At 35.7% G+C, this 25,288-nt stretch overlaps 1 protein-coding gene across 4 annotated transcripts in view; it reads right to left on the bottom strand.

The window, feature by feature from the left end:
* The window catches only part of kif26aa (kinesin family member 26Aa), a 125,821-nt gene that overhangs the window by 32,573 nt on the left and 67,960 nt on the right, over window positions 1-25,288 (bottom strand). For 3 of the 4 annotated variants that reach the window (XM_068215647.2, XM_009304053.5, XM_073933318.1), the window contains one exon: window positions 479-668. In XM_068215647.2, the coding sequence (XP_068071748.1) occupies window positions 479-668 (190 nt within the window). Of the gene's footprint in view, window positions 1-478; window positions 669-6,519; window positions 7,244-25,288 lie in introns of those variants that run through there. The other variant, XM_690942.9, reaches the window with a different exon arrangement.

Raw genomic sequence — 25,288 nt, 5'->3', positions numbered from 1 at the left:
GTCAACACAGGGGAAAACGGGTGTATTCAGGCAAATCCAGGGTCGTGGTCATACAACAGGCAGATGGTCAAAAGGCAGGCAGCAGACAGTGTAAAACAACAAAAAAAAAACAGAGACAGGATTGTAGCATGTAAATATGAATGTTCTCCAGCGATCTATGAAGGTTAGATCGTTAGTAAACATGACAATGTGAAAAATTTGTCAAAAGTAATACAAGACTAATCTAAAAGTGCACTACCTGATCTGTGTAATCTTAATGATGCTTCTTACTTCAAATGTCATTGTAGTTAGATATTATTAACAGACTACAACTTGTCTGTTGTACCAGCACTGATTAAATGGTATAAAATATCTTGTTGGCATGGCTTCAAGATTACCTTGATCCTGCTCCATCTAAAAGCCTCTAAATCGGAACAATTCATAACGAACAAAAAAAAAGATTACTTTTCAAATATTGGTAAAAATTACTTTAGCATACCTTTCCCATCCCAGGGCTGTCCTTAACCTTTGCCCCTGCCCTGAGGAGACACGGGGGTACAGCTGGGGGAGAGAGCTGCAGGGCGGCACTGAAGCCATCAGTGTAGAAGAACGGCTCTTCTGGGTCCGGAGGAGATGGCGGAAGTGGCTGAGGCTTCTTCCGTTTGGAGAGGTTCAGCTTCTGGGCAGCCCTGCATAACAGTGGCAAGCAGAAAGTTAGGCGAAAAGAAGTCACATGTTCATCCTGTATTGAACATGATATTAAGTATATATTTTAAAAGATTATGAGCACATAAAAGTTATGTGTGGGATTTAATATACTTAAAATAAAAGCCTTTTTTTATTTAAGAGTGAAAATAACTTACAACTACACGCACTATAAAGTTAGCAAATATTCCATCATTGCCCACACTACTGAGAGCAGCATTTAGATGAATAACTAAATGTGAAAAATACACATACTACTAAAAGAAGGTCAAATCAAACTATTACTGTATGCCATTGCCACAGACTAATGGTAGTTCAATTATTTTTTTTTTTTTTTACCAGCCAAAGCAAAACAGATCGCAACTGTCTTGTGTGATGACTTAATCTAAAACATCTTTTCAACACTCAAAAAAAAAAAAAATGGTACAATGTTGTACCAAAGAAGGTACAAACCCTTGTCACTGGTGTGTATTGTACCTTAAGACAAAGAAACAAATTTGTAGCATTAAAGTTTGTACCTTTAAGGACATGACTTGTACCACGGGAAACCAAAATGTTCCTTTGGCTTTTAAAAAAACTTGCAGATACAATATTGTACCCTCATCAAAGGTACAAATCTGATCCAGTAAGGATACCACCACAGTGACAAGACACTTTGGGCCCTATCATACACCCGGCTATATATATATAATATAATATATATATAATAAGGATATATACAGGAATGGATATAAATGTAAATGATTAAAATATTACAAAACATATTAATTTCTAGCCTACGTGAAGATTTAAAAACCACTGCCTTACTTTCTTCATCTCGGGAGGCTTTTTCAGTTCATTCATTCAACTTTTGTATAATGTTGTTATTATTAGCAGTATTATTTATCATATCCATATTTATATTTGTTTTATTAAAAACAAGCTGAGATTTGTCCACCTGTCAAATTTTAGAGTTAGACCATATGGGGCATGGCAGGTGTTTTTGGAAATAACTGACCACACTTGGTTATTATTAATCATTTATTCGTTTGCTAAAAAATAGAACTGAATTTAGAAATAGTTTTGAAACAAATCTTTGCGCTTGACAAACGAAATTAATTATTTATAGGCTAATTGATGTCTGTGCGTAAAGGTTTCCCTATCCACGAGAGCAAAAGCGAAAGTGAACTTACTTTACATCAAAATACGGTTACGGCGCGACGCAGCTGGCTCTTAAAGGGAATGGGAGATGAGGCTCTAATTGGTTTATTCTCAAAACACACCTATAACTCATTAAGAAAATAAACTCAACACCTTTAGACCATGCGCCATGGCGCAAAGCGGATTTTCCCGTCCTTAAATTAGCAAAAATGCATTCTGACACACCTTGAAAACGTTTGCGCTCTGCGCATGGACCGTCAAAATAGAGCCCATTGTGTCAAAAATGCTTACCAAACTTTTATTAAAAATGCCTTAAATGTTTAGCTTACAATACCTTTAGTTTTGTTTTACCAGTTGTTTTGCGTTTTGGAACATAATAATTCATGTTTATGAGTTTCTTTAAACATATACTTCTAAATGACGATTCACGTTTTAATATGGATATTATTCATAAGATCACTTTGCCTTTTTAATTATATTTATTTTCATAGATATTGTAATGAAGTAGTTGTTCAACAATTTTGTACCTTTTTATGGGAACAATATTTTTATTGTACCTTAAAAGGCACAGGTTGGTATCATAAGAGGTTTTTTTCTGTACCATAAGGTAAAGTTTTTACAAAGGTACAAAACTGTTCCTCAAGGAAAATTATTTGTACCACCGTGTCCCTTTTTTCTGATAGTGTTCAGTAAAGAGAATATATTTTTTGTTGTTTATTTTGTTCTTTTGTTTTTGGATTACAGTTAGACTACAGTAGTACAATTACAGTATAACTGTCTACAAAGCCAAAAGTATGGATTTGGCTTCTAACTGACTTTTCAAATCTCTTGCCAATACGTTTTCAAATCATTTTTGGAAAGCCCACATGTTGATTTCAGACAGCAGCAAAAAGAAATGTCTGCAATATGCATTCAATGATCTATTCAGGATTTAAAAGTACCGCAAAACGAAGTAAAAAAAAAAAGATTATCAGATATAACTAGGCCCACACAGAATCAGCGGATGCCAGGGATGATAGAGGGATAGAACTCTAAAATACGGGAGAATCCAAGGAAAAACAGGAGGGTTGACAGGTATGTTTGAGATACTTGCTTTGTTTACCAAATAAGTGGATCTAATTGAATTTGCAATTTAAACATTACATAAATTATGTAATTATGTAATATGGTATTATTTTTTATTTCATACATTAAGTTTTTAGTAATGATACTCCAAAAATCATTCCGCATAAATCCACAGATTTTTTACAAAATTCTACACAGAAATAGCTAAAAATGTCTACAGATTCTGTCTGGCCCTAGATATGACCTGCAGATAACAGGGTAAACCAGTTGACCACTTGATAATGCAAATGACACAGAGGATAACCATCACTTATATTTGTGAATACAAAAAATTAAAAGAACAAACTAACCATGCACTTTAATAACTTTTAAAACCGATTTTTTGACAATAATAAACATAAATTGTATATTCCCCCAACCCACTTGAGAACCTGCTGTCTTCTTTACAAAGCCATAAACTTTTACACAAATTTTCTGTACTGTAATGTACTGAACTAACTTTACTTAATAAAATGCTTGTCAGGCAAAATGGAAGCAACAATAATAACACGACAGCAACAGGGAGTAAATAATGTTGGAATTATCACTGGTAAGACCACTTGTCAATCAAACTCTGGACAAAGATGCAATTAAGCCACATTATAATGTTACAGCAAACAATAAAATTCTCAACAACAGCATGCTTCTATCAGTTTGCGGCACATGCTTTTCTTGGACAGATGAAATCAATATATAAAGGTTTTGAACACCTTTGGGATGAACTGGAACAGTGAGTCAGAACTCATCATCAGCCAACAGCAGTGTCTGACCTCACTTCTGTGAAACCCAGCATACAGCATCTAGTGTAAAGCCTTCCCAGAGGAGCACAACCTTTTAGGAAGGACAGGATCCCTATTAATAAGTGCTCAACAAGCACATATTGCTGGGGTGTTTGGTTGTCTGTGTGCTTTGGGCCATACATGTGTGCTAATAGTAAAAAAAAAAAATGCAGCTGTGTGTGTTTTCCAGTTCACATTCATGTCTTTCAGCCTGTTAGCATGCGAGGTAGAAGGGCTTGAGGAGAAAAGCTTGAGCTCATTAAATGCCTCACTCTTCCTCACATCCTTTCTCTCTCTCTCTCTCCCACCAGCTCCTTCAGCACAGGCTCTTCAGGGGTGAAAAATCACAGAGAACACTGTGTAATTACAGCCTCCATGAAGGACACAAGAGGAGGCCCCCACAGGAAATGTGCATGCACTGTGCATTAAAAGGTGTGAGTGGATGGGTCTGCAAACACACACAGATTACAGTAAAAAATTAACACTGCGCTTCATAATCTTCTGCATGTTAAAATGGGGGGACAGACAATAACATTATGTAAATTTACTGCCACTACATGTCTCTAGCCAGCTGTGAAACCATATGTATTAATTTTCTGTATGCATAAACAATTACAATTATTAATAGAGACAAAAATATCAAATATTTCTTTAATATAAAAATATACTTTGATTGGTAGGAAACTAACAAAACTAAAAAACTAAAAACAAACTCAATTAAAATGGGGCAGAAACCACTATTAAGTAATAATTTGGGGGTTAATGGCTAAAGAATAATAGCTAAAGAAAAATGGCTAAAGAAAAATAGCTGAAGAATAACTGCAAATTTAATATCCATGAAACAAAGAACATTTATTTAATTAAAACAATGCAAAATATACTTTGCATATATTATATTTAATTTATGTAAAAAGATAAAAAATTTGGAAAAGTAAAAAAATAAATGAGATGAGAAAAAATAGATGAGACTCTACGTATATACACTTATGGCACATTACTACATATACTAATGTACAATTCTAATAATACAATCAATTCCATTCAAATGTCAACCTTGCCATAAAACATACAAAATAGCAAAACCTTTTTTTGCATCTTACACTGTAAGCATCTTACAGTGCTTTAAAAATACTCCAATATGTCTCTGTTAATGTATTTAAACAATTATATTTCATTTACCAAAATCACATAAGTGCCAATTTCACATCTGTCACATCCATAATGGAGAGATGTCACATCCATAACCAACCTTTTACCTCATAAATGCAAAAAAAAAAAAAAAGTCAAATAACATAAAACCAATAATTTTGGAAAAAAGCGAATTATATCCTTTTTAATTTTGAAGGTAACTATATTTAGGTTTATAAATATCTGAAAAATATCTTGTAAAATTTTATTTACTGTCATCATGGCAAAGATAAAATAAATCAGTTATTAGAAATTAGTTATTAAAACTATTATGTTTAGAAATGTGTTAAAAAAAAATCTGCTCTACATTAAACAGAAATTAGGGAAAAAATAAACAGGAGGGCTAATAATTCAGGGGGGTTAATAATTCTGACTTCAACTGTAAATATCTAAACAAACACACCCACACACACAAACACACATACAGCAAGGAAATAAGCAGCATGGCATTTTATTACTTAGTTACCAAAGCCAATTTTTATTCTCATCTGGCATTTAACAAGTGTTAATTTTGGACCCTGGGTGTGAATGAAAGAGATGAACTGAGAGAGAGAAAAAGAAGAGCTCATAATAGGGGACATAACCGGTTCCAAAAAATACTTGAGTGAGAAGAGGAGGGATTTATTAATGTTAACCCACCTATAGAGACAAAGCCTCTTCTCCGCCTCCTTCTCCACACACACACACCTATTGAAACACTCACACTCATCCAGTGCCTCCTCTAACATAAAGAGCAGACCCACACCCACACGTGAAGCAGAGAGCTGCAATCACTGCGTCTGCCTGAGCGACAAATGCTTTTCAAGCTTCTTATGAAGCACAGCACAGTCACAAACACACACATACACATAAAAGATTGAGATATCAGACAGAAGCGAAGAGAGGTGAGTGACCAGAGTGGGAGAAAAGCAGCATGGTAGAGTGAGCGCGATACGCAAGGCTGGGTTTGATCCAGATGCACCCACCTGTTAAATCTTCATGCCCTGCAGTGAACAGTCTCCCTCGGGGTTATCTCTAATTTTAATGCAGGTGAGCTTTCAGGGTTGCAAGTTGCAACCGAGAGCAAACCAATGTAACTGTAGACAGTAAAACACTTTTGCAACGTTAATGATGGAGTGAACAATGGAGCTGCACATTAGAGGAGCAGTTCAGTTAAAGTAAAATTATATTAGCCATCATCTTAAACAAAACACACCGAATCAATCAGTACAAACTATACATCTGTACATATTTTTAATGGTGTTTTTCTAAGTTCACTCAGTATTGTTTTAGACCCCACTGACTTTTATAGTATGGACAAAAGCATTTAAAGCATCTTTGAAAATATCTTGAATCTATTTTCATTCTGTATTTTGTTCTCAAAGTCCTCACTGATCCAGTGTAAGATTTTGCTGGACATTTTTAAAATTAGCTGACGTTCAATAAACCATGATAATGAACATGCACAAAAGAAAGTCACACAGTATTGGACTGCATTGATGCTGAGCACATGATGACAAAATTGACATCTTATCCAAGCTGTTCTAGGACTGATATTGAGAGCACCAGTTGAACCACAAACCCAGACGATTGCATTATTAAAAAAAAAAAAAAAACTTGAAAGAGTCGACTACAGTATACTCACAGTTCTCTCCAATCCATTATCTCAGTTCAGAGGTCATACCAGCACAGCGGTGAGAAAAGCAGCTTTTTAACTTGTTCATTCCAGACCCCGGTAAGAGCACTCCACGGTTGCCGGCACATGTGAGAGCAAGGCGGGGCGGGTGCGCGGGGCGGGCAGGAGACTGGGGGCTAGAGGAGTCTGCTGGAGGACGGGGCGATGTGATTACTGTCACTGTCATCAGGGGTCCATTCATGCAAATTCCCAGACGAAGAAGTGGATACAGGTGCGACGAGAGGAGAGGGGTGAGAAGCAGATGTCAGAAACGAGCATGATGACCCCTAAAAGTTTTCTGCAGCAAAGACGAGCTCCAGCAGTGAAGCATCTTCTTTATTTCCACAAATCCAAAGGGTCAACTTCCCAAAGTTCCTCCTGTCAGAAGGTGATGGGTTTGTATCCCAAAGCTGTGATCAACTTTTCATCTCTCTTTTCCAGGTTTCCTCCAAGGTATCCCTCACACCTCTGCATTGAGGCTGGGCGGGGGCATGGCATCCCTCTCTGCTGCGCTCCTTCCCACCACTTTCCCAATGACGGAACTCCCAGGGAAGGCAGTGGAAATGGCAAATCCCCTGGGATGATGATGGGGGAAAAAAAAAGAGTGGAATCCTGCTTGTGCTGTTGCTGGGAAACCCTGGCAGAAGTCCAGCGGTCCTCTCCGTCTACTCTCAGCGTCTCTCTTCCTCAATCTGGGGAGTTGCTCTCACCTTCTCACTCTCGCTCTGCTGCACTCACTCTCTCACTTTCTCCTCAGCCCAGCCCCCTTCCCATTCTCCTCCCAGACAGAGTGTCAGTACACAGCTGCTGTGCAAAGCGCCACTGATAGCAGCATGCTCCTCACACACACACACACACGTGCGCGCACATTCTCTCTTTCAATCACACCAACACACTTCACTGACGTGCAAAGCATGCACTTTCACACACACTGGCATGAATACTTCATGAGTGTCGAGGAGCCCCCTTTACTCGATCTGCTGGACTTCAAAGAGACTGAGTTAGTGTGTGTGAAACAGGAGCAAGGAAACACGGTATAATAAGTGTCTTCCTGCTCATACACATGTGTCAGTCTGTTTCCTATTATTAACATAACAAAAAAGAGACCAAAGAGCTCAGTAAACCTGAAAAGAATGATATTGTGACAGTTGAGTGATTATTAAAAAGGAAGGGTTGTTCAAAATCTTACAAATCAGTCAGTGGGGTCTAAATTTCAATACTGAACTGACTGAAACTGGATAAAAACAGAATTCTGTAGAGCTTTTTTTATACACTTTCACAAATAAACGTTAATTACAAACGCTTTTCAAACATTTGTACCTAAAGAGTTCACAAAGGGGATGTTTATCCTCTGCAAAGTCCCATTAAGGCAAGTCATTTCACTCGGCGGTCATCTTTGATACGCCTCTCGGGCAGTATGCTCTGGCATTTTGTCTGAATGGGGAAACATTAAATACTCCAAAACTGTTCCAAGCTTACATTACATATTAGGAATCACTAATACAACTAAACAACAACTGTACCAAGTTTTGTTTCTAAACGTCCAAATCAAACAAAACCTGCATTTTTTTCAGGTTGCTCAAGCTAATCAAAACGAACAAGATCATGACACCAACCTCAGTAATAGCTGTTCTACACATTATCATTCTTTGAATAACGCTTTGTCAGATCACACTGGTCTTTAGAAGTAGTTAACAACTTGGTTTTGATGGTGAATCTCCTCCAGAAACGACAGTTACTCTTCGTTTACAAGTTTGTGGGCATTAAAGTAATTGCTGCTGTCATGTGATGTGTGTTTGACAGGACGGACTGTCACGTTCATTTCATATAGATTACAAAACCAAAAAACTTTTGTTTTCAAGTATAGTTGGTTCGTTTAAAAGTACAGATTTCAAGCTTCATTTGAATATATTTCTTGTGTCTGTGAAGCAGGTATTCACTGAAATTCCAGTGTGTTTATTAACCACAAAACTATGCGAGTGACATGTCTTGTGTATTCTATGGTCTTTGGTCCACAGAGTGTGTAAACAACAAGTCTATAATGGTAAAATACAGTACACTCAAACTAATAACCAGACACGTAGTTCCAGTTTTTCCTCTACTCTTACTTTAAGTACAAAAGTCTACCTTTTGAAAAAGTAGTGTCCCATTGACAACTTTTTTATCTTGATTTCTGAGAGTGTTATCAAAATGGTTCCACAATTGAATTGACAAATTCTGCAGCTTTGACAGTTATTTAACTGAATTTAGCTGAATCAAACTGAATAACATTCCCTTGTTATATCCGAGGAGCTAAATTAGAGCTATTTTTATAACTCAAATGGGAACTGTGAAATTGAACAAAATCCAAATGACCCAAACTGAAAAACATTACTGCCTACTGTAGAGCTGTGATATAGCAGAAATTGGCATAATAATTGACCAATTTTTAAACATTGGAACTGAATTAAATCAACATTAAACTGACTCAAGCTGAATAACTACACTATTGCTGACAGAGATGCTGACAGATTAATTAAACTTATTTCATTTTTGATGAACTTCAAATTGTCACTGAACTGAAATAACACTTAAATGACTTGACCTGAAAAATGAAGCATTGTGTTTCTTTGCTGTATGACTCATGCCTGATAAAGTTGGCTTCATTTGTTTTCCCCTTTTTAAGACTGTAAAGCTGCCCTTAATAGTTAAGTCAATGAATAAAGTCAGTAAACTAATGCACAAATATCTTCTTTTGTCTTTTACACACTGAAAAAAAATATTCAAAGATGATTTCTTGGATTTACGATTTTGTTTTTAAGTTAAGTGGTTGTAAACAATTTATTTCGACTGAATTTAAACAAACAAAATAAGTTGAATATTACTAAATTTAATTTGTTTGTTTAATATCAACAAATATAAATTATTTGCAACCATTTTGCAGACATCATGTTTTCAGTGCAGAACATATAATATCAATCAAGTTTAGAAAAGCCCAATGGTGTACACTGTCATTTTAGGGTTGAACCGTTCCTTTTAGGACGGTGATCAGCAAAATCTAAATAAGAGCTGGTTAGATGGAGGGATGGCAGCACTGATGGATAAATCAATGGAGCAAGATAAAACAAACAGGTGAGCTGCGAGATGGTAATGAGAACATTAGCCCGCAAGCAAAGCTACAGACCTCCTGCTTTCACAAATAGTCAGAAAACAATGCTGTTAACTATTAACCAGGCAGACCCTGCCTCTAGGTGACCGGGGAGAGGAAGAATGCCAATTAATATGTAATATTTATGTGTTTGTGTGTGTGTGGGATGATGATGAATTGGTGAATAAGGTAGAGTGAAAGAAGAAAGATGTTGTGCTCCAGCAGAAAGTATGACATATAGCCTTGCAGGACTTTATCCAGTAGTAGATTCACCTGCTCTGCGGTGCCGTTCCCTCAACAATATGTAATACAGTCATTGGTCAAGCTGACACAATGCAGTAAACTCAGACAGATGCAGGTGGTAAGAGTCTGTTTTAGTGTCTTGCCAAACTCAAATCCCCTCCAAACTAACTCCTAAGAAAAGAGTGTTTTTGTCTTATCTGTTGAGAAAAGATGTGACAAGGTTTAAATTTCAATTGCAGTGCATTTTATTTCTAGTGTTTTATTTATTCTATTGTGAAGCAGCCCATTCATAAGACGAGTTTGCCTCTGACAAATAGTTTGGCTTGTGAAAATGGATGCTACATACAAAAATGAAACCAGAACGAATGTTAATTTGTGAAAACAATGCATGAATAATCAGAGCACAAGAGAGGCAAGTTATTACATTTTAGGAATATAATTTGCCTCAATAAATCATTCACAATAAGACCACATGCATACTTTACAAAAATTCAGTGTCTTTAAACTAAGTCTTCCAGGCTGCAATTATATCTTTAAATCATTACATGGCTTAGCTCCCCCATACCTCTGTAACTGACTAATTCATAACATTCTTGTCACTGTGATCCTCTGACTGGCAGATCATTGATGAGGGCAGATCATTCAGTGTCGTTGCACCTACAGTAAGTTCTGGAACTCTCTCTCACACACACACACACACTCACTCATCTCTCCTCTTTATTATTAATATTTCTGAATTAAAATCTTTTCTCAAAAAGAAAATGTTATAATAATTGAGTTCTGTATCTGCGGCATCTGATTCAGTTTTTGCAATTTTTTCCACCTTGTCTTTGTAATTGCTTTTAAGTTAGCCTGCCCTTTTTGTCTAACTTTATTGTTTTCTTATTGTTATTGAGCACCAGAAAGGATGTACAGTAAAGGAATAATAATAATAATAATAATTAATATTTAGTAGTAGTAGTGTATTACTTCTAATACTATATGATCAAAAACACACTAAAGTTATTAAAGCAATTAAAATAATTGTTTTCAGTTTCAATTTACAACATTTTTTCTTCAGTTTTCATGGTCATTTTGAAACATTTTTATACACTGATTTGAAGTGCACTAAACATTTATAATTAAAGTTTTCAAACTGCTGTGTGCTGCTTAAGATGTTTATGGCAACTGTGAGTTTCTTTAGAAATAAGAAAAAGAACAGCATGTATTTGTAACATTATACGTTAATTAAAGACATTATATATGTCTTTACTGACGTATACTGACTTTTTATCAAATAAACGTGCCACAGCTGATTAATAGTATTGATTTCTTTTATAAAACAAATCTTACTGACCCCAACTGTTCAAGAAGTATAGTGCACACACATTAAAAGGGTAAATAAGTCAATCTGGCATCTTGCCCACTTGTGTCAATGTATGTCAAGCAAGAGTCACCTGGTTATTAGCTGAGACAGCCTTTAGGTTACTTAAGGATAATTTGTCACCAGCCTCTCTAATCCCCCTGCAGCCTGTCTTGAAGCTCATTATGTGACTAGACGTCTAACATATCTTTATTTGCCCTTCATTCCTCCCATTGCTTTGTTCTCCCTGGATGAGTTAAATATTTAAGAAAGTCCAGTGTAAACCATGGCAGCAGGTAAATCTAAAACTCTGACCACTGAAAAATTGCAGGTGTCTTCAATTCTGTCGAGCTGTCTGAGGTTTCTGCAGCTGGAAGAAAAATAGATAAAAACTCTCTGACCCAAAACAAAGCTTATCATCAATATGGCAGTTGTTTCTTAAAAAACAGAATTTAATTTTGACAGTAATAGCTTAAAATCGCAGGCTTGGATAAAATACTTTTTCTATAAAAGGAAATCTTTCTAAAGGATTTCTTTCCTTCTTTTACAACCTTCTCCTATAACCTTCAAAATTTCAAGGCTTTTAAGCTGAGTCTTTGTCAAGTCAGCATTAGAATTTGCCTTGACAAACTTAAACAGGCTTTCTCAGTATGAATATGTTCTTACACGTATTTGCAGTTGTCAAAGATCATGTATAATATATCCCTGAGTCTGTAACTGAAACCACAGTTAACAAGTTTATGTTATACTGTGGGGGGTGGGGGAGTCCAGCTTTTGGATACGAGTTATATTTTAAATAAGCTTATGACAGTATCATATTTTCTTGTTATTAATCGATCAACCTTTTATCATGGTACAGTATATGGGATTATCACATTATTGACTTAAGCTGAGAAACAATTACTTTCCAACAGTGATTCTCGCAACCCAGGCATATTCTAAAACGTACCCCTTTATACATTTCTGAAGAGTGCTAAATATGTTTCAGGAGTGACGTTTTTAGCTGTTTTTGTTTTCGCGAATCCACTAGTGGCCGCTGTGTACACTTTTTCAAATCTCAAATTTCTCTAGCGAGTGCCATTCTTGCCTTTTGTTTTCAAGTAAATCCATCAGAAGCCGCTGTCGATTGACTAACTGACTTACCCTCCTCCTTACCTAAACCCAGCCAATAGTGTTTTCAAAAGCATCCCATAACGTTAAACAACCCCAAAACAACCCATAACATTAATTTTAAAGACGAAATGCAGTCATACATACTTCTGGCAACATAATTTGCGATCTCCAGGAATGTATATAGGGTTTTGTTTTCAAAACGAGCCTATGTTGGTTGCTTAACCATGTTTCTAGAGGACCACCAGCTCTGCACATTCTCCATGTCTCCTCAACCAAATACACCTGATTCAAATCATCAGCTTATTAGCAGAGACTGAAAGACATCCAAAACATGCAGTGTTGGTGGTCCTTCAGGAACATGGTTGAGAAACACTGCTTTAACAGGTATAATAGTAAAATATACACAATTTATTGTTTTATGTTGAAAGTACACAAATGTTTTAACCAAAAGGCTTATAAAGTACAATAGGTGGCACTTTATTTTAAAAATTATCATTACAGTATGTTTTTCATGAATAAAAATCAACACTTAAAAAACAATTACAGTTACTCTGCTGTTATACCTTAATAGACACTCCACAATGCATTGTATTAACTATGAACTCCATGTAATAAAATGATTATGATGTTTGACTAAATTTATCACATTATTAGGCATTAAATACAAGACATTAGCATCATATAAGGTTAACAGTCACACTTTACAATAAGGTTCATTAGTTAATGTTAAGTAATGCATTTACTAACATGAACAAACAATGAACAATACATTCACTAAAGTATTTATTCATGTTAATACACGTTAGTTAATGAAAATACAGTTGTTCATTGTTAGTTCATGTTAACTCATGGTGCATTAACTAAAGTTAACAAGCATGGACTTAAATGTTAATAATGCATTAGTAAATGTTTAGTTATAATTAATAAATGCTGTACAAGTGTTGTTTATTAGTTCATGTTAGTAAATGCATTAACTAATGAACCTTATTGTAAAGTGTTACCAGGTTAACAAATGCTTTTGTGTTTTTAATCAAGACTTATGTTAATTGGAGCCCTATTGCACAGTGTTAATCTAGCCATATAAGTAGTCAGATTTTCTATCAATATTTCAGTGTGTAGTAGGCCAGGTTAACATGTAAAAATAATGATGTTTCAGCTATTAATCTAATCAATTACGTCTTCAAGTATTTGGTGCAATCTTGTTAACCACTGCAAACACAATGTGAATATTCTGAATGTAAATATATTAACACACTATATCGAATGACTGAATAACAGCATATGTCTAATTTCAAATATGTACAACACGGGGAAGACTTCAAATTAATTATGAGACTTTAAGAACAAAATACACAATAAAGGTTTCTACTTCATTAACTTAAAACCTGATGAATTCTGCTTTTGAAATGATGACAGGATAACTCAATTAACATACAGATAATTTTGACTGGCAAATAATAATTATTCATATTTTGCTAGGGTCAGTAACCAATAAATGGCCGTTTCACACTTTTCTTCAAATACATAAAAAACTAAATCAACCATCTTAAAATATTTCCATTTACTGTTTTAAAAAGAAAATTCATTTTGGAATTTGCTAAAGATCACATGTAACAGTGTTATTACATTTGTATTATTATTGTAGCCAGGGGTGTGACACTGGCAACGGGGGTGCGAATCCAAATACAGGTTTATTGGGGAAGTCAGGCAAGCAATGGTCAACACAGGCAAACAGATGTAAACAGGTAATCCAGAAACATTGTTAAAGTCACAGGCAAGTGGTCAGAAGGTAGACAGAAATAAACAGATAAACTAGGTAATCAAAACACGGCAAAACAAGACAAAGGAAACGCGTTTTAATGTCACTTTAGTGTTAACTTGAGTGTTTCAAAGTGAGCTGTATATATGTGTGTGTAATCACTACTTGAGCAGCATCAGCTGTGAGTTTGCAATCAGTAAGGATCAAGAACCGGTTGTGTGTGTGTGTGTGTGTGTGTGTGTGTGTGTGTGTGTGTGTGTGTGTGTGTGTGTGTGTGTGTGTGTGTGTGTGTGTGTGTGTGTGTGTGTGTGTGTGTGTGTGTTGGATCACTGGTTCTTGTAGTCCATTTACCAGCATATTTGTAGTCCTATGTGAGTGTGAATTATATTGTTATAGTATTATTTAGTTTAAATTCACTTTTATAGTGAAAAGAATAATACTTAAGAAAATGTATAAGATATAGTATGTAAAAATGTGAAAAAAGAGCATGTACAAATTAATACATGACAATGCTTTACCATAAACATTTCATAATTAAAATATTTCCCTTTTAAAATTACTTAACAAAAGAGACCAAACAATTATTTGAGTGAAAAATGTTTCAAAAGTAAATCCTACACCACTTTTTTGTCTAAACTGTGCTGGAAGCATTGTTACTAGATGATCTAGTACTAAATTATACTTTCATTTCCCTTCATGATGCTTTTGCAACTGAACAAGTAATCCAATATGTCTTTTCCCCTTTAAATCTTACTGAATACACTTACATTGTTAAATTATGGAAACACACTCAATGGCTTATAGAATCTCTTTCATTCCCACTATATTCCCTTGGATAATATCAGCATGAATCCACTGATTCATATATGACACGCCATTGAGAGCCTTGGATGCCTATGGCTAGAAAAAGATCAGCTTAAAGGGCACCGGAGCTCAATAATTGCTGTGAAATTTAAATGGTGTACCCAAAACACCACGACATCACTCAACACCTTCCACTGCCATTTCCGACACCTGTGTTACCTGCTGAGCCGCCATGTTCACACTCATTCGCCTCTTTGTCTTAATATTGTCTGGCAGCTGCTTTGAGCTCCCGTCATTATTGACTTGGGTATTTGTGAATTGCGCACCGCGACCTTGCCCTGAGGGACACGTGATGCTTTTGTCATGTAATGCCAGGAGGCATTGCTTTCAGAAATAATGGGGAGGCTTTTTTAACAGCATGCTAGCACATCTGAGTTTGTTAGCGATTATTAGCATGCACTTGTTTTGATTCAATCTGGCAGAACATATTCAGCTTGCTGGAAGAGCGTGAATGCAACAAAGAGGAACTAGAAGCCACTATAGGAGCTGATTCCATTCAATATTGTGGCCAACAACAGGTTGAGTAGTTGTTGGAGGAGCAACCGGGGCTCAGCTGCTTCAAGGACATGATCGAAACCCTGAATTCCCCCCCTTTTTTAGACATAATATGGAGAAAAGGGGATTCAGTGGGTGGGGTGGAGGCTCAGCCCCCTTCATTTTTTTCAAAGGAATACTGGCCGACTGAAAACATCAAATAATCCAGCTCAGAGACTCAAGGATCGGCTCTGTCAATATCTGTCTGCCCTGTGTGCTTTATTGTATTTCCTCCTTTCTTTTGAATGACAATAAAGGTTCTTCTACTGTACTTGAAAAAAAAAACACTTGAAAGGTGGTGAAAATGCAAAAAAAAAAAAAAAAAGTGGGGGGGGGGTGTTAGGGTTCAAAATGAAAAGCAGGTAATCTCTGGTGATCTTATTAGCATTCATTTATGATGACACAGGGTGTGAAGAGAGGCAGGTTTAAGGGGATATTTCAAAATGATTAGAGGGCATGAAGTAAAAAAATATACAGAAAGCAAGACAAAAAGAAGGTCACATGATTTTTAGTTGAAATTAAAAAAATATGTAAATGACATGCTGGTTTTTATTTTAAAGGAACAGGTTGCAGAAAATTATGACTTTTTTTCATGAAACACAAAAGGGCGAGAGGGCAGTTTGAGCTCAGGTAGATCTCGATAAACTCCCCGACTTATTCCTGGTTAATAGGATGGCTTGCTAATAGATGATAATAGATTAATAGATGTACGCTTGCTAAGAGCTTGCTATGGTATTAATTTGGTATGTTCAGTTTACTTTTTGCATGTTTTTGGACTGTGGGAGCAAACCGGAAAACCCGGGGAAACCCATGCGAGCACAGGGAGAACGAGCAAACTTAGTAGGGACTTTAACCAGAGACATTGTTGCTGTGAGGCAACAGTGCTTATCACTGGGCCACTGTGTTGCCCTTCTGGAAAGGAGGAGGAGTAGGGGTGGGTTCTTCTAGACGAAGATACTGAGATGAGAAAACTCTGGTTATTTATAGTGAGTTTGGAACCAATTGATTGATGAATTAATCGGGACCAGCAGTGAACAGTCATAAGCGATCCTCGAATTTAGATTACAAATAAACTTCACTCAGATGATTTCTTGTTCTAGCAGGGTTACTTTAAGTTTAGCTGAGCATAATGAATTGAATTGGATTTAAACATTAGCAAATAGTTAAAAAAAAAAGAGTTTTGATAATTTCCTATTTAAAGATTAAGTATCCTGTATTATTGTGTAACAACAATGACAGATAAATAAAAGTGACTATTTTTAGGCAAATATTAATAGGAATTATACTCTCATTCTGGCATTAGTCAAGAACCTCTGCAGCTTAACTGTGGCTGCACCAGGCAGAGTGATTTAGATCCCCCAAAACTGAAAATATTGTCCTCATTTACTCATCCTTCACAAACGTTTCTTTTTTCAGTTGAATGCAAAAAGTCAACCACTGACCTCCATGGTAGTTTTTTCCTACTATAGGTGTCAGGAGAAGCACTTTAGCAACGAGACCAGCAGCAATGTAAGGATTACCAATTTGTAAAGTTCTTTAAAATATCTTCTTATGTGTTCAACATAAAAAGAATTTTTTTCATAAAAAGAAAGGTTTTGGAACCCCTTCAGGATGAGTAAATGTACAGTTATGGGTGAATTATCCCTTTAAAAAAGTAACCCTTGAAACAGAAAGCACAGAAAGTACATTGCTGTAAATAATTCATAACATTATCTTCTTGATTCTTAAAAAAATTATTTCTCATCCAGTACTGTTTTGCCTTTTAAAAGTTGACCTGGAAAATCAGGTGCATTTGTTACCAGTATCTCTTCCTTTTTTCTTTTTTTTTCTCTCAATCTCAGAGCCTGTGCTGAGATGTTTCTACTGTTGCTTCACCTGACATCTCTCTGTATTTCTCTATCTCTGTCAGCTGTTTCCCGAGTGTCACAGTTCGACACACTCACAGACTGATGTTTAATTACCACTTAGACAGCATCACCTACATGACTATACATACAAATACACTCTCTCACAAACACACTCACACACACACAGCTGTGTGAGTACAGCAGTGACAGGCAGCGTTGGTGCTCAAAGCACCCGAGAATACTCTCTCTCTCTGTAAATAGCATTTTAAACAGACTTCATGTCATGAGCTACTTACTCTGAGGAAACGAGGGATGCAGAAGGAGTGAGAGCGCAAGACAAAACAAGGCTGAAGTAACACGGATGACAGCGAGTGATTGTAGAGAGAACACAAGCAAAAATAGAATGATGGGGAAAAGACAGAAAACGTGAGCTGTTTCTCATCACACTTTAACAATTACTTATTCAGCTCCATCTCTGCAAATAAACTGGGTCACAGGCTGCAACTTTGGCCCAGAATAATCAACACAGGCAGCCAGACCGAGGACATGGCTATTTGCCAAACAACAAAACACACTTGACCTGAGGAACACAAGCCATCACTCGACCTGCACACAGACACAATATACAATACAATCAGAATGATGACAAGGGGCAAGAATGAGGTGTCCAGATGCTTTCATAAAAATGTATTGCATAACACACAGTGCTCCCACAGTAAGAACAGTGCAAGTATGAAAACAATGTTTTTGTTCTGATGGTGAGGGGAAACAATGCGTTATGTAATTATCCAGGCATCTTTAGCAAAATAAGTAGGCTTAAAGGGTTAGTTCAATAAAAATTATATGATTAATTACTCAACCTCATGTTGTTCCAAACGCCTGAGACCTTCATGTTCATTATCTTCAAAACCCAAACGTGTTTCTGAGTTAATAAGCCAGCAGCAAGACACAAATAATGTAGTGCACAGCACTATGAATGTGCACCCTATACTGACACTGAGGAGAAGAACTGTTATTTTTGTTTTATGTTCACACAAAAGTATTCAACCCAGGATCATTCTGAAAACGTACCTCTATATAAATTTCTGGGGATCATCAAATACATCTCAGGAGGTATGTTTTATTTTTTGCAGTTTTCGTTTTTGCGAATCCACGAGTGGCTTCTGTGTACCCTTTTTGAGACCTTGAATTTCTCTGACGAGTGCCATTCGCACCTACTCTTCTCTCGTAAATCCACCACAGGCTGCTGTTTGTTTTACTGACTGAAAGACTGACTGATTGATTTTAAAAAGCCCAGATTGACCCATCCACCCACTTCCCTAAACCCAATCAACAAATTTAAAAAGCAATTTAGAAAAAGAATAGCCCTCGTCTGATTTTTACCATGTTTTACCACATTTTTACCCTGTTATTTACTTGTTTATTTTATTTTTTGGCTTCTGTTTTTGTCTTACCTGCTGTTCTTCACCGAACTTGAACCCTGTTGTTGTGGTCATCTCCTTTCTGCATCTTAAGTCCACCGACCTACATGGTGAGCAAACTGTACATTCTGATAACACCCGGAAAACTGTCCATGCGGAGGTAAGCGGTCAGCTGTTAAGCGCAAAAAGCAATGGTGGTATACCACCCCGTAGCATTCATTTCAAAAATGAAATGCAGCCATACATACTTCTGGCTCCATAATTCACGATTTCCAGAAATGTATATACAGTTATCTTTTCAGAATGAACCTATATTGCAAGTATTCTTGTAGCTTGACACCACAGAATCATCACTGATTGAACCCTTAAAGGCATATAGTCTGTTTTGAGGGTGTTTTTAGTATTTTTTCTAGACTTTGAAACAGGATCGTTGGTCAACAGATGACCTTTTCAGCCACAGCAAGAGATTTGGTACAAATTTTGCATCTTTAAAATGTCACTTACACATTCAAAACAAAAGCCTGTAGCCTTCCTACTAAATTTTGACAGCTGTAACCTTTTTTTCTCATAATTGTTGCTGTTCTATAATTTTCATCAAATTGTTTTCCACAAAGTATATGTTTTTTATTAAAGTGCCTGAGCTATTTTAGTTGTAACAACAAACAATTATTTTTTAAATAATAAATATTACATTATTTCTGAAAAATTGCATGTTCTTAATTTGTCCTTTAAATATTAACCTAAATATTGGTTATTAGTAGGCCCACACAGAATCTGCACATGGTTTTCGCAGATTTTTAGCCCATCATTATTAATTGTTGTATAATAACAATAATATAAAAGTTAATTTGATTTATTTACAATGCAGTTTGTAAAGTAATATGTCCTGTCTTTTAGTAGAGATATTATATAAGAGAATTGCTTTGTTTACCAAATAAGTGGATTTAATTGGATTTGGAAACATTAAATAAAAATTACAAATCTATTATTTTTTATTTCATATAATAAGTTTTTTGTTATGATACTCCTAAAATCATTCTGCATATATCGCAGATTTCCTACCAAATAGCAAAAAATGTCTGCAGATTCTGTTTGGCCCTAGCTATTGAAATACATAGCCTTAGCTTGTAGGATAACCCTAGCAATCAATTTAAAGGACTTAAAAGCAGCACAAACATGCCATAACTCAGCCCTAAAATATCCTTTAACTTTAGGGTTTGGATTTCTTGCAATCAAATAATTTACCCTAGCAACTGTAGTTTTATCATACAAAGTACTACTAAAAATTATCTTTAAAAATGTGCATGTCTAATTGTGAATACATATTCATATAAAAATTTCAGAGAAAAAAAAACTTTGTATTATTTTTGGAGGTTCATTCTAAGTTCAGCTGACTCAAAAAACAAAACAAAAAACAAAGGCTATGCCCACACACACTAAGAGAGAAATTACTTGGTAAAATGAATAATAGCAACCACATTCAATCTCACCGTCAGTAAAGCATAATGCAAAGGGATAAACAAAACAGAGAGAATAACAAGTGTGGAGACTGGTAGTAAACAATGTCAGTTCACACTACAGCAGCTTTGTATTTACACTGCCGTGCAGTAGTAAATCCTGTTGCCCAGAATTTCGTATTGAAGCTTCAATGCACAATCGCAACTAATTTACATACGAGCTTTTGTTTTTTAGGAAGTTTTGCAGGTTGTAACTTTTCCTTCCCACAATAAGCTGACACATTTCTACAAAGTGCATATATAGTATCGCACACAAAGAGAAAGGGGTTGTTGTCAAACCTAAAAGCTTGTGTTTAAAGAGCTTGTTAAAAGCAGAACTGTGTGTTCTGCCACATCAGTTACATGATGCATTTTCCAGCGTCTGCATTTATTACGAGCACTTTCAGTCAGGGCAAACAGGTGTCAGCTCTGTTGTTCTCTGACGATTATGCATTTCAGCACAGCAGTCAGCAGCACAATAATGCGGTGCATGACTCCGGCAGATAATACACACTCAGCGTGCCGATGAAAGCCTACGGAAAAGCACATGAGAGAGACCCTCGGCCACAAAGCGACATCAAAGCCACAGAGAGACGCTCCCCATCTACGGGAATAGAGAAGCCACTCTGCTTTTATCTGTAAATCTTTAAAGGCAAGATTACAGCTGGCCTTCAGTCGTAAAAACCCACTTGTTCCTGGTACTTGCTTTTTTGCACACCTCAGCAGCATGCATGATGTGAAGTATATCACACACACAATAAACGACACGTATATGTTTGCTATAAAACATATCACTGATCTGCTGAGATCCTAAAGGTCACAGGGTTGTTGATTGCAGGTGATGAGTGTAAATATCACTCTATCAAAAGGCCTGAGTGCTCAACGCTTCGCTTAAGGTTATGCTGTGCCATGTCAGAAAATATAAGAAATAAACATCCTAATACCAGAAACCTCTGAGGCAAACCTGTGGGTGAATATGTGAGCGTCTACATCTGTTTTTACTCTCCCTCTGGCGTGTTTACTAGACTGCCGCTTTTAAACAGATGAGAGGATTGGAAACTGTCACAACAACCTGAGCTGTAAGGAAAACAGCTAAGGCTAAAGGTCACAGAAGTTGCAGAAGACTTCAGTCTTGCTAAATTTAAGGCCTTGATTCGCTGACACAAGGAATTGAATTGCCAATAGGAGAACACAAAAAGTCTACTTCTTGATAAAATTAAAGGTGCAGGATTGTAGGATTGTAGTCCAAATGCAAAATATTGGAAAGAGTTTTTTTCACCCGGCCCCTCTGCCTCTAAGGCAACCAAGCCTTATATGTTATGCTTCTTAGCTAATGTTTACATTTGTAATATTTGCATTATTTGCAAATTAAAACCATGTATGTATATATTAATAACACTGAATCTGCGTCTAATGTCCTCTGGAGTGTACATATTTAAGGGTGTCCTCAACATGAAAGGGTCACGAAACATCAAAACACATTTTTTGAGATGTTGACAGTCATATTTATGTCCCACATTGCTAAAAACACTATTAAGACACATATATTTCGCACAAAAAAAGTGAAAATTGGTTGTTGTTGCGTTAATTTAAGCAAATTTGTTCTTGCTGTTTGAAAAGAAATTTCGAAGCTACGTCACGGTCATGAGATCATTGAGATAATTCCAACGTGTGAACTGAATGTCTATACCAGTCGGTACAATGTGACTTCTTTGAGTTTTCAGCATTAATTAATGATAAAAGACTTAGTTCAAACCAATCAGTGCGCTCTATTGTAAATGAGGTGCAACATTATTAATATGCACCAGGATAGAGCTTCAAAGACTGTTTTTACCTGTTACAGCAGGGGTCACCAACATGGTGCCCGCGGGCACCAGGTAGCCCGTGAGGATCACATGAGTTGCTTGCGGGCCTGTTCTAAAAATAGCTCACCATAGCACAACATACCAGAAAGCTGCATCTAATATTTTTGTAGCTATTCTTTTTAAATCACACTTGCATTGGTGTAAAACTAAAAATGAAATTAAGTTATACTGTTTATAAAAAAAAACTTTAAAAACTATTTCAGACAAATGAAGTGTTGCATATTGATATTTATCTGTTTCTTTGTTAAATCATTGTTGACAACTATTGTGAAAAATCATTAACATGATCAGTATCTTCATATAGATGAATATCATTAATTAATAATAATATCATATAATTAAAAGTAAATTGAATTGATTTTTAAGAAGTGTTTATCAAACTGGTAGCCCTTTACATTAATCGGTACCCAAGAAGTAGCTCTCAGTTTCAAAAAGGTTGGTGACCCCTGTGTTACAGTGTTCAGACAGCAGAGAGACACCATGTTGTGTTGCTAACCGTAATTCAAACAAGTAGAGGATGAATTGTTCGGAGACATTGGCTGTCAGTGTTGCATTTATAAATGTGCCACAAAAAAGGTTTTGTTTTCATTTTCCCACAGTGAGAGCACCGCTGTGTGCGGGCCCATATCTGACTGTGGATTACAGTGGTCTGCTAACACGCGATTTTTTACAGAATATGATTTTCACTGCATTCTGTGACAGAATAGTCTATACACACATGGCTGTTTGACACTATTCTCTGCACCTACCGAGTCTCTGCATCTTCCGAGAAATTATGAGTTTTTTTTCTCCCATGCGGTGTGCGGTATCAAAAATTTAATTAAAACAACACTCTTCCAGCAGTTCCTCGCATTCAATATCTTGATTGTCACGTGGGCATGCATGAAATGTTCCTGACTGAAAGTGAAAGTGCCAAACTGCAGTTAAAGTCAACAAATTAAGAATAAAACAGCCTAAATTACATGAAACTCCAGAGGAAATGTGGATAGTGTGGCAATGATGTTAACCTAATTATGTGTTATAACATGTAAAATGGGATCAAGAAAGGAACATTCAAAAAGCAACTGATGTAAACACCTTAATTATGTTATTGTCTTATTCAGATTAAGGCAAATAATTACTGATGTACATCTATCTCCCCTGCATCTATGTTTGTGTTGCCTCTGTGAAAATCAGCTATAGTGCACTTAATGAAACTCCCCTTTTCAGGCAAACCCTTCCCTGTTTCGCCACTCAACACTCATGGGGGTTTCATGGCCCTTTAAGGCAGCATTCAAGACTGAACTTAAATATATTGTGTTTTCCACCAATGAACCCAGAGTGCTAAAAATAATTGGGTAAACAGGTAGTGGGTGGGTTATAGAGAACAAATGTTTATTAAACATCTGCAAATAATCTATGCTATGGTATTTTATTCTTTAGAAGAGTCAAAAACTTACAACAGCATCTTTAATATCTAAATTGTTAAAATTGTAACACATACAGCCTTCTGTCTGAACTGCAATCTTACAAATAACATTTTCTATTGTTTCATACTTTTAAACAGACGTTACAGTCGGATCTTACAAGGAAGTGTAACTATTTAAACTTTTTGTCAGTTTAGTTTAATTTGTACCAATTTATGCAAAGTCAGTTGTGCAAAAATGTATGATTTTTAAAAGGAGGCCAAACCCCACCCCTAAACCCAGCTGTCATAGCTAGATGATTGAATTCATACAAATTAGCCACTAAATCAAAAGGTTACAAATTGATGTGAGACAGTATTGGATGTTGGTAATTTTGAAATGAATGAGAGAATTACAACAGATCAGAAGAACCATGTACATAAAAGCATAGTCAAAAGTAGGACTAGGCTACCATGGAACATATTGTCAACCAAAAAAGATTTTATTCAGTGTATAGCGCAACATGGGCATGACGTTTTACTGTAAATGATTGGAAAATGAAATTAAAACACAAATAAATTCAATTCATATGATAATATGCTTAATCTTGTTTGACAGTTGAGTTGTTGGTTGGTCCTTGCTAATTCAATCATTTCATTCCCTCTCAAAATGACAACCAGTGGACACATTAGATTTTGTTTTAGCCCAAGCAGTCTTTCCCATATCTTTCCCTTAATATCCACAAACCAGCTTCCACATTTGCTGTTTAATTTTGTGTATGGCTAATTTACATAAACCTATGATCTCATTATACAAACCAAGTCCAAGAATTAAGTACAAACATTCAGTAGGCAAAAGCTTACAAAAATACATGGATAAATATACAGACTCAGTTTAACAAAACATGCCTTTAATACAGAACAAAAAGCAACAAGGGGTCCATAAATGATATGTTCCTGATGAACTCGCTTGTAATTATTTCACCTTTTCAGCCACTCTTTCTTTCACAACTGTGCAACCATGGCAACTTGCTTTGAAAAACTGAAAAAGTGCAAGGCTTGGAGCTCCAGGTGGAAGTCAAGGCCAGTGAGAGGACACGGCATTTGAGTCACTCGTATAATTGAGGAAGGCATGAAAACATTTTGCCATGAATATGCATATTTTGCCACAGGCAGTCTAAGCAATATTCAAAATGTCTGTTTGTCAGTCGTCTCCAATTTACATAATGGCACATTATTTCATTCGCAGGATTTTGGACTGACTGAGAGCACAGAGAAATCAATGCCAAAAGCTGTCATCATGATCCACCTTATTCAGTCCCTGCAAAATTTCACAGGAAGTTTTTCTGAAATTTTGCTGCGTAAAATGACTAATTTTGTGATGGCATTTTCTCAAAATTTGCAGCATGTGTTGCTTTGCAGTGAAAAAAATATAAATAAATCTCAAAGTAAAATAAAATAAAAGTAAATTAAACAAAATTAAAATTAAATGAATGAATGAAAATAAAATTGTTAAATTATTGAAAAATAAAATAAAATAAAATGAATAAATTAAAAAATATATATATATGAAAATAAAATAAATGAAAATTAAATATAATAAAATTAAATAATAAAAATTGATTAAATAAAATAAATGAATGAAAAATAAAAATAAAAATAAAATAAAATAAATTGAAAACTAAATAAAATTAAACAAAATAATACAATTTGATTAAATTAAAATGAATGAATAAAAAATAAA

Source organism: Danio rerio, chromosome 20, assembly GCF_049306965.1.
Source record: "Danio rerio strain Tuebingen ecotype United States chromosome 20, GRCz12tu, whole genome shotgun sequence".
NCBI lineage: Eukaryota > Metazoa > Chordata > Actinopteri > Cypriniformes > Danionidae > Danio > Danio rerio.
This window is presented reverse-complemented; position numbering and strand designations above follow the sequence as displayed.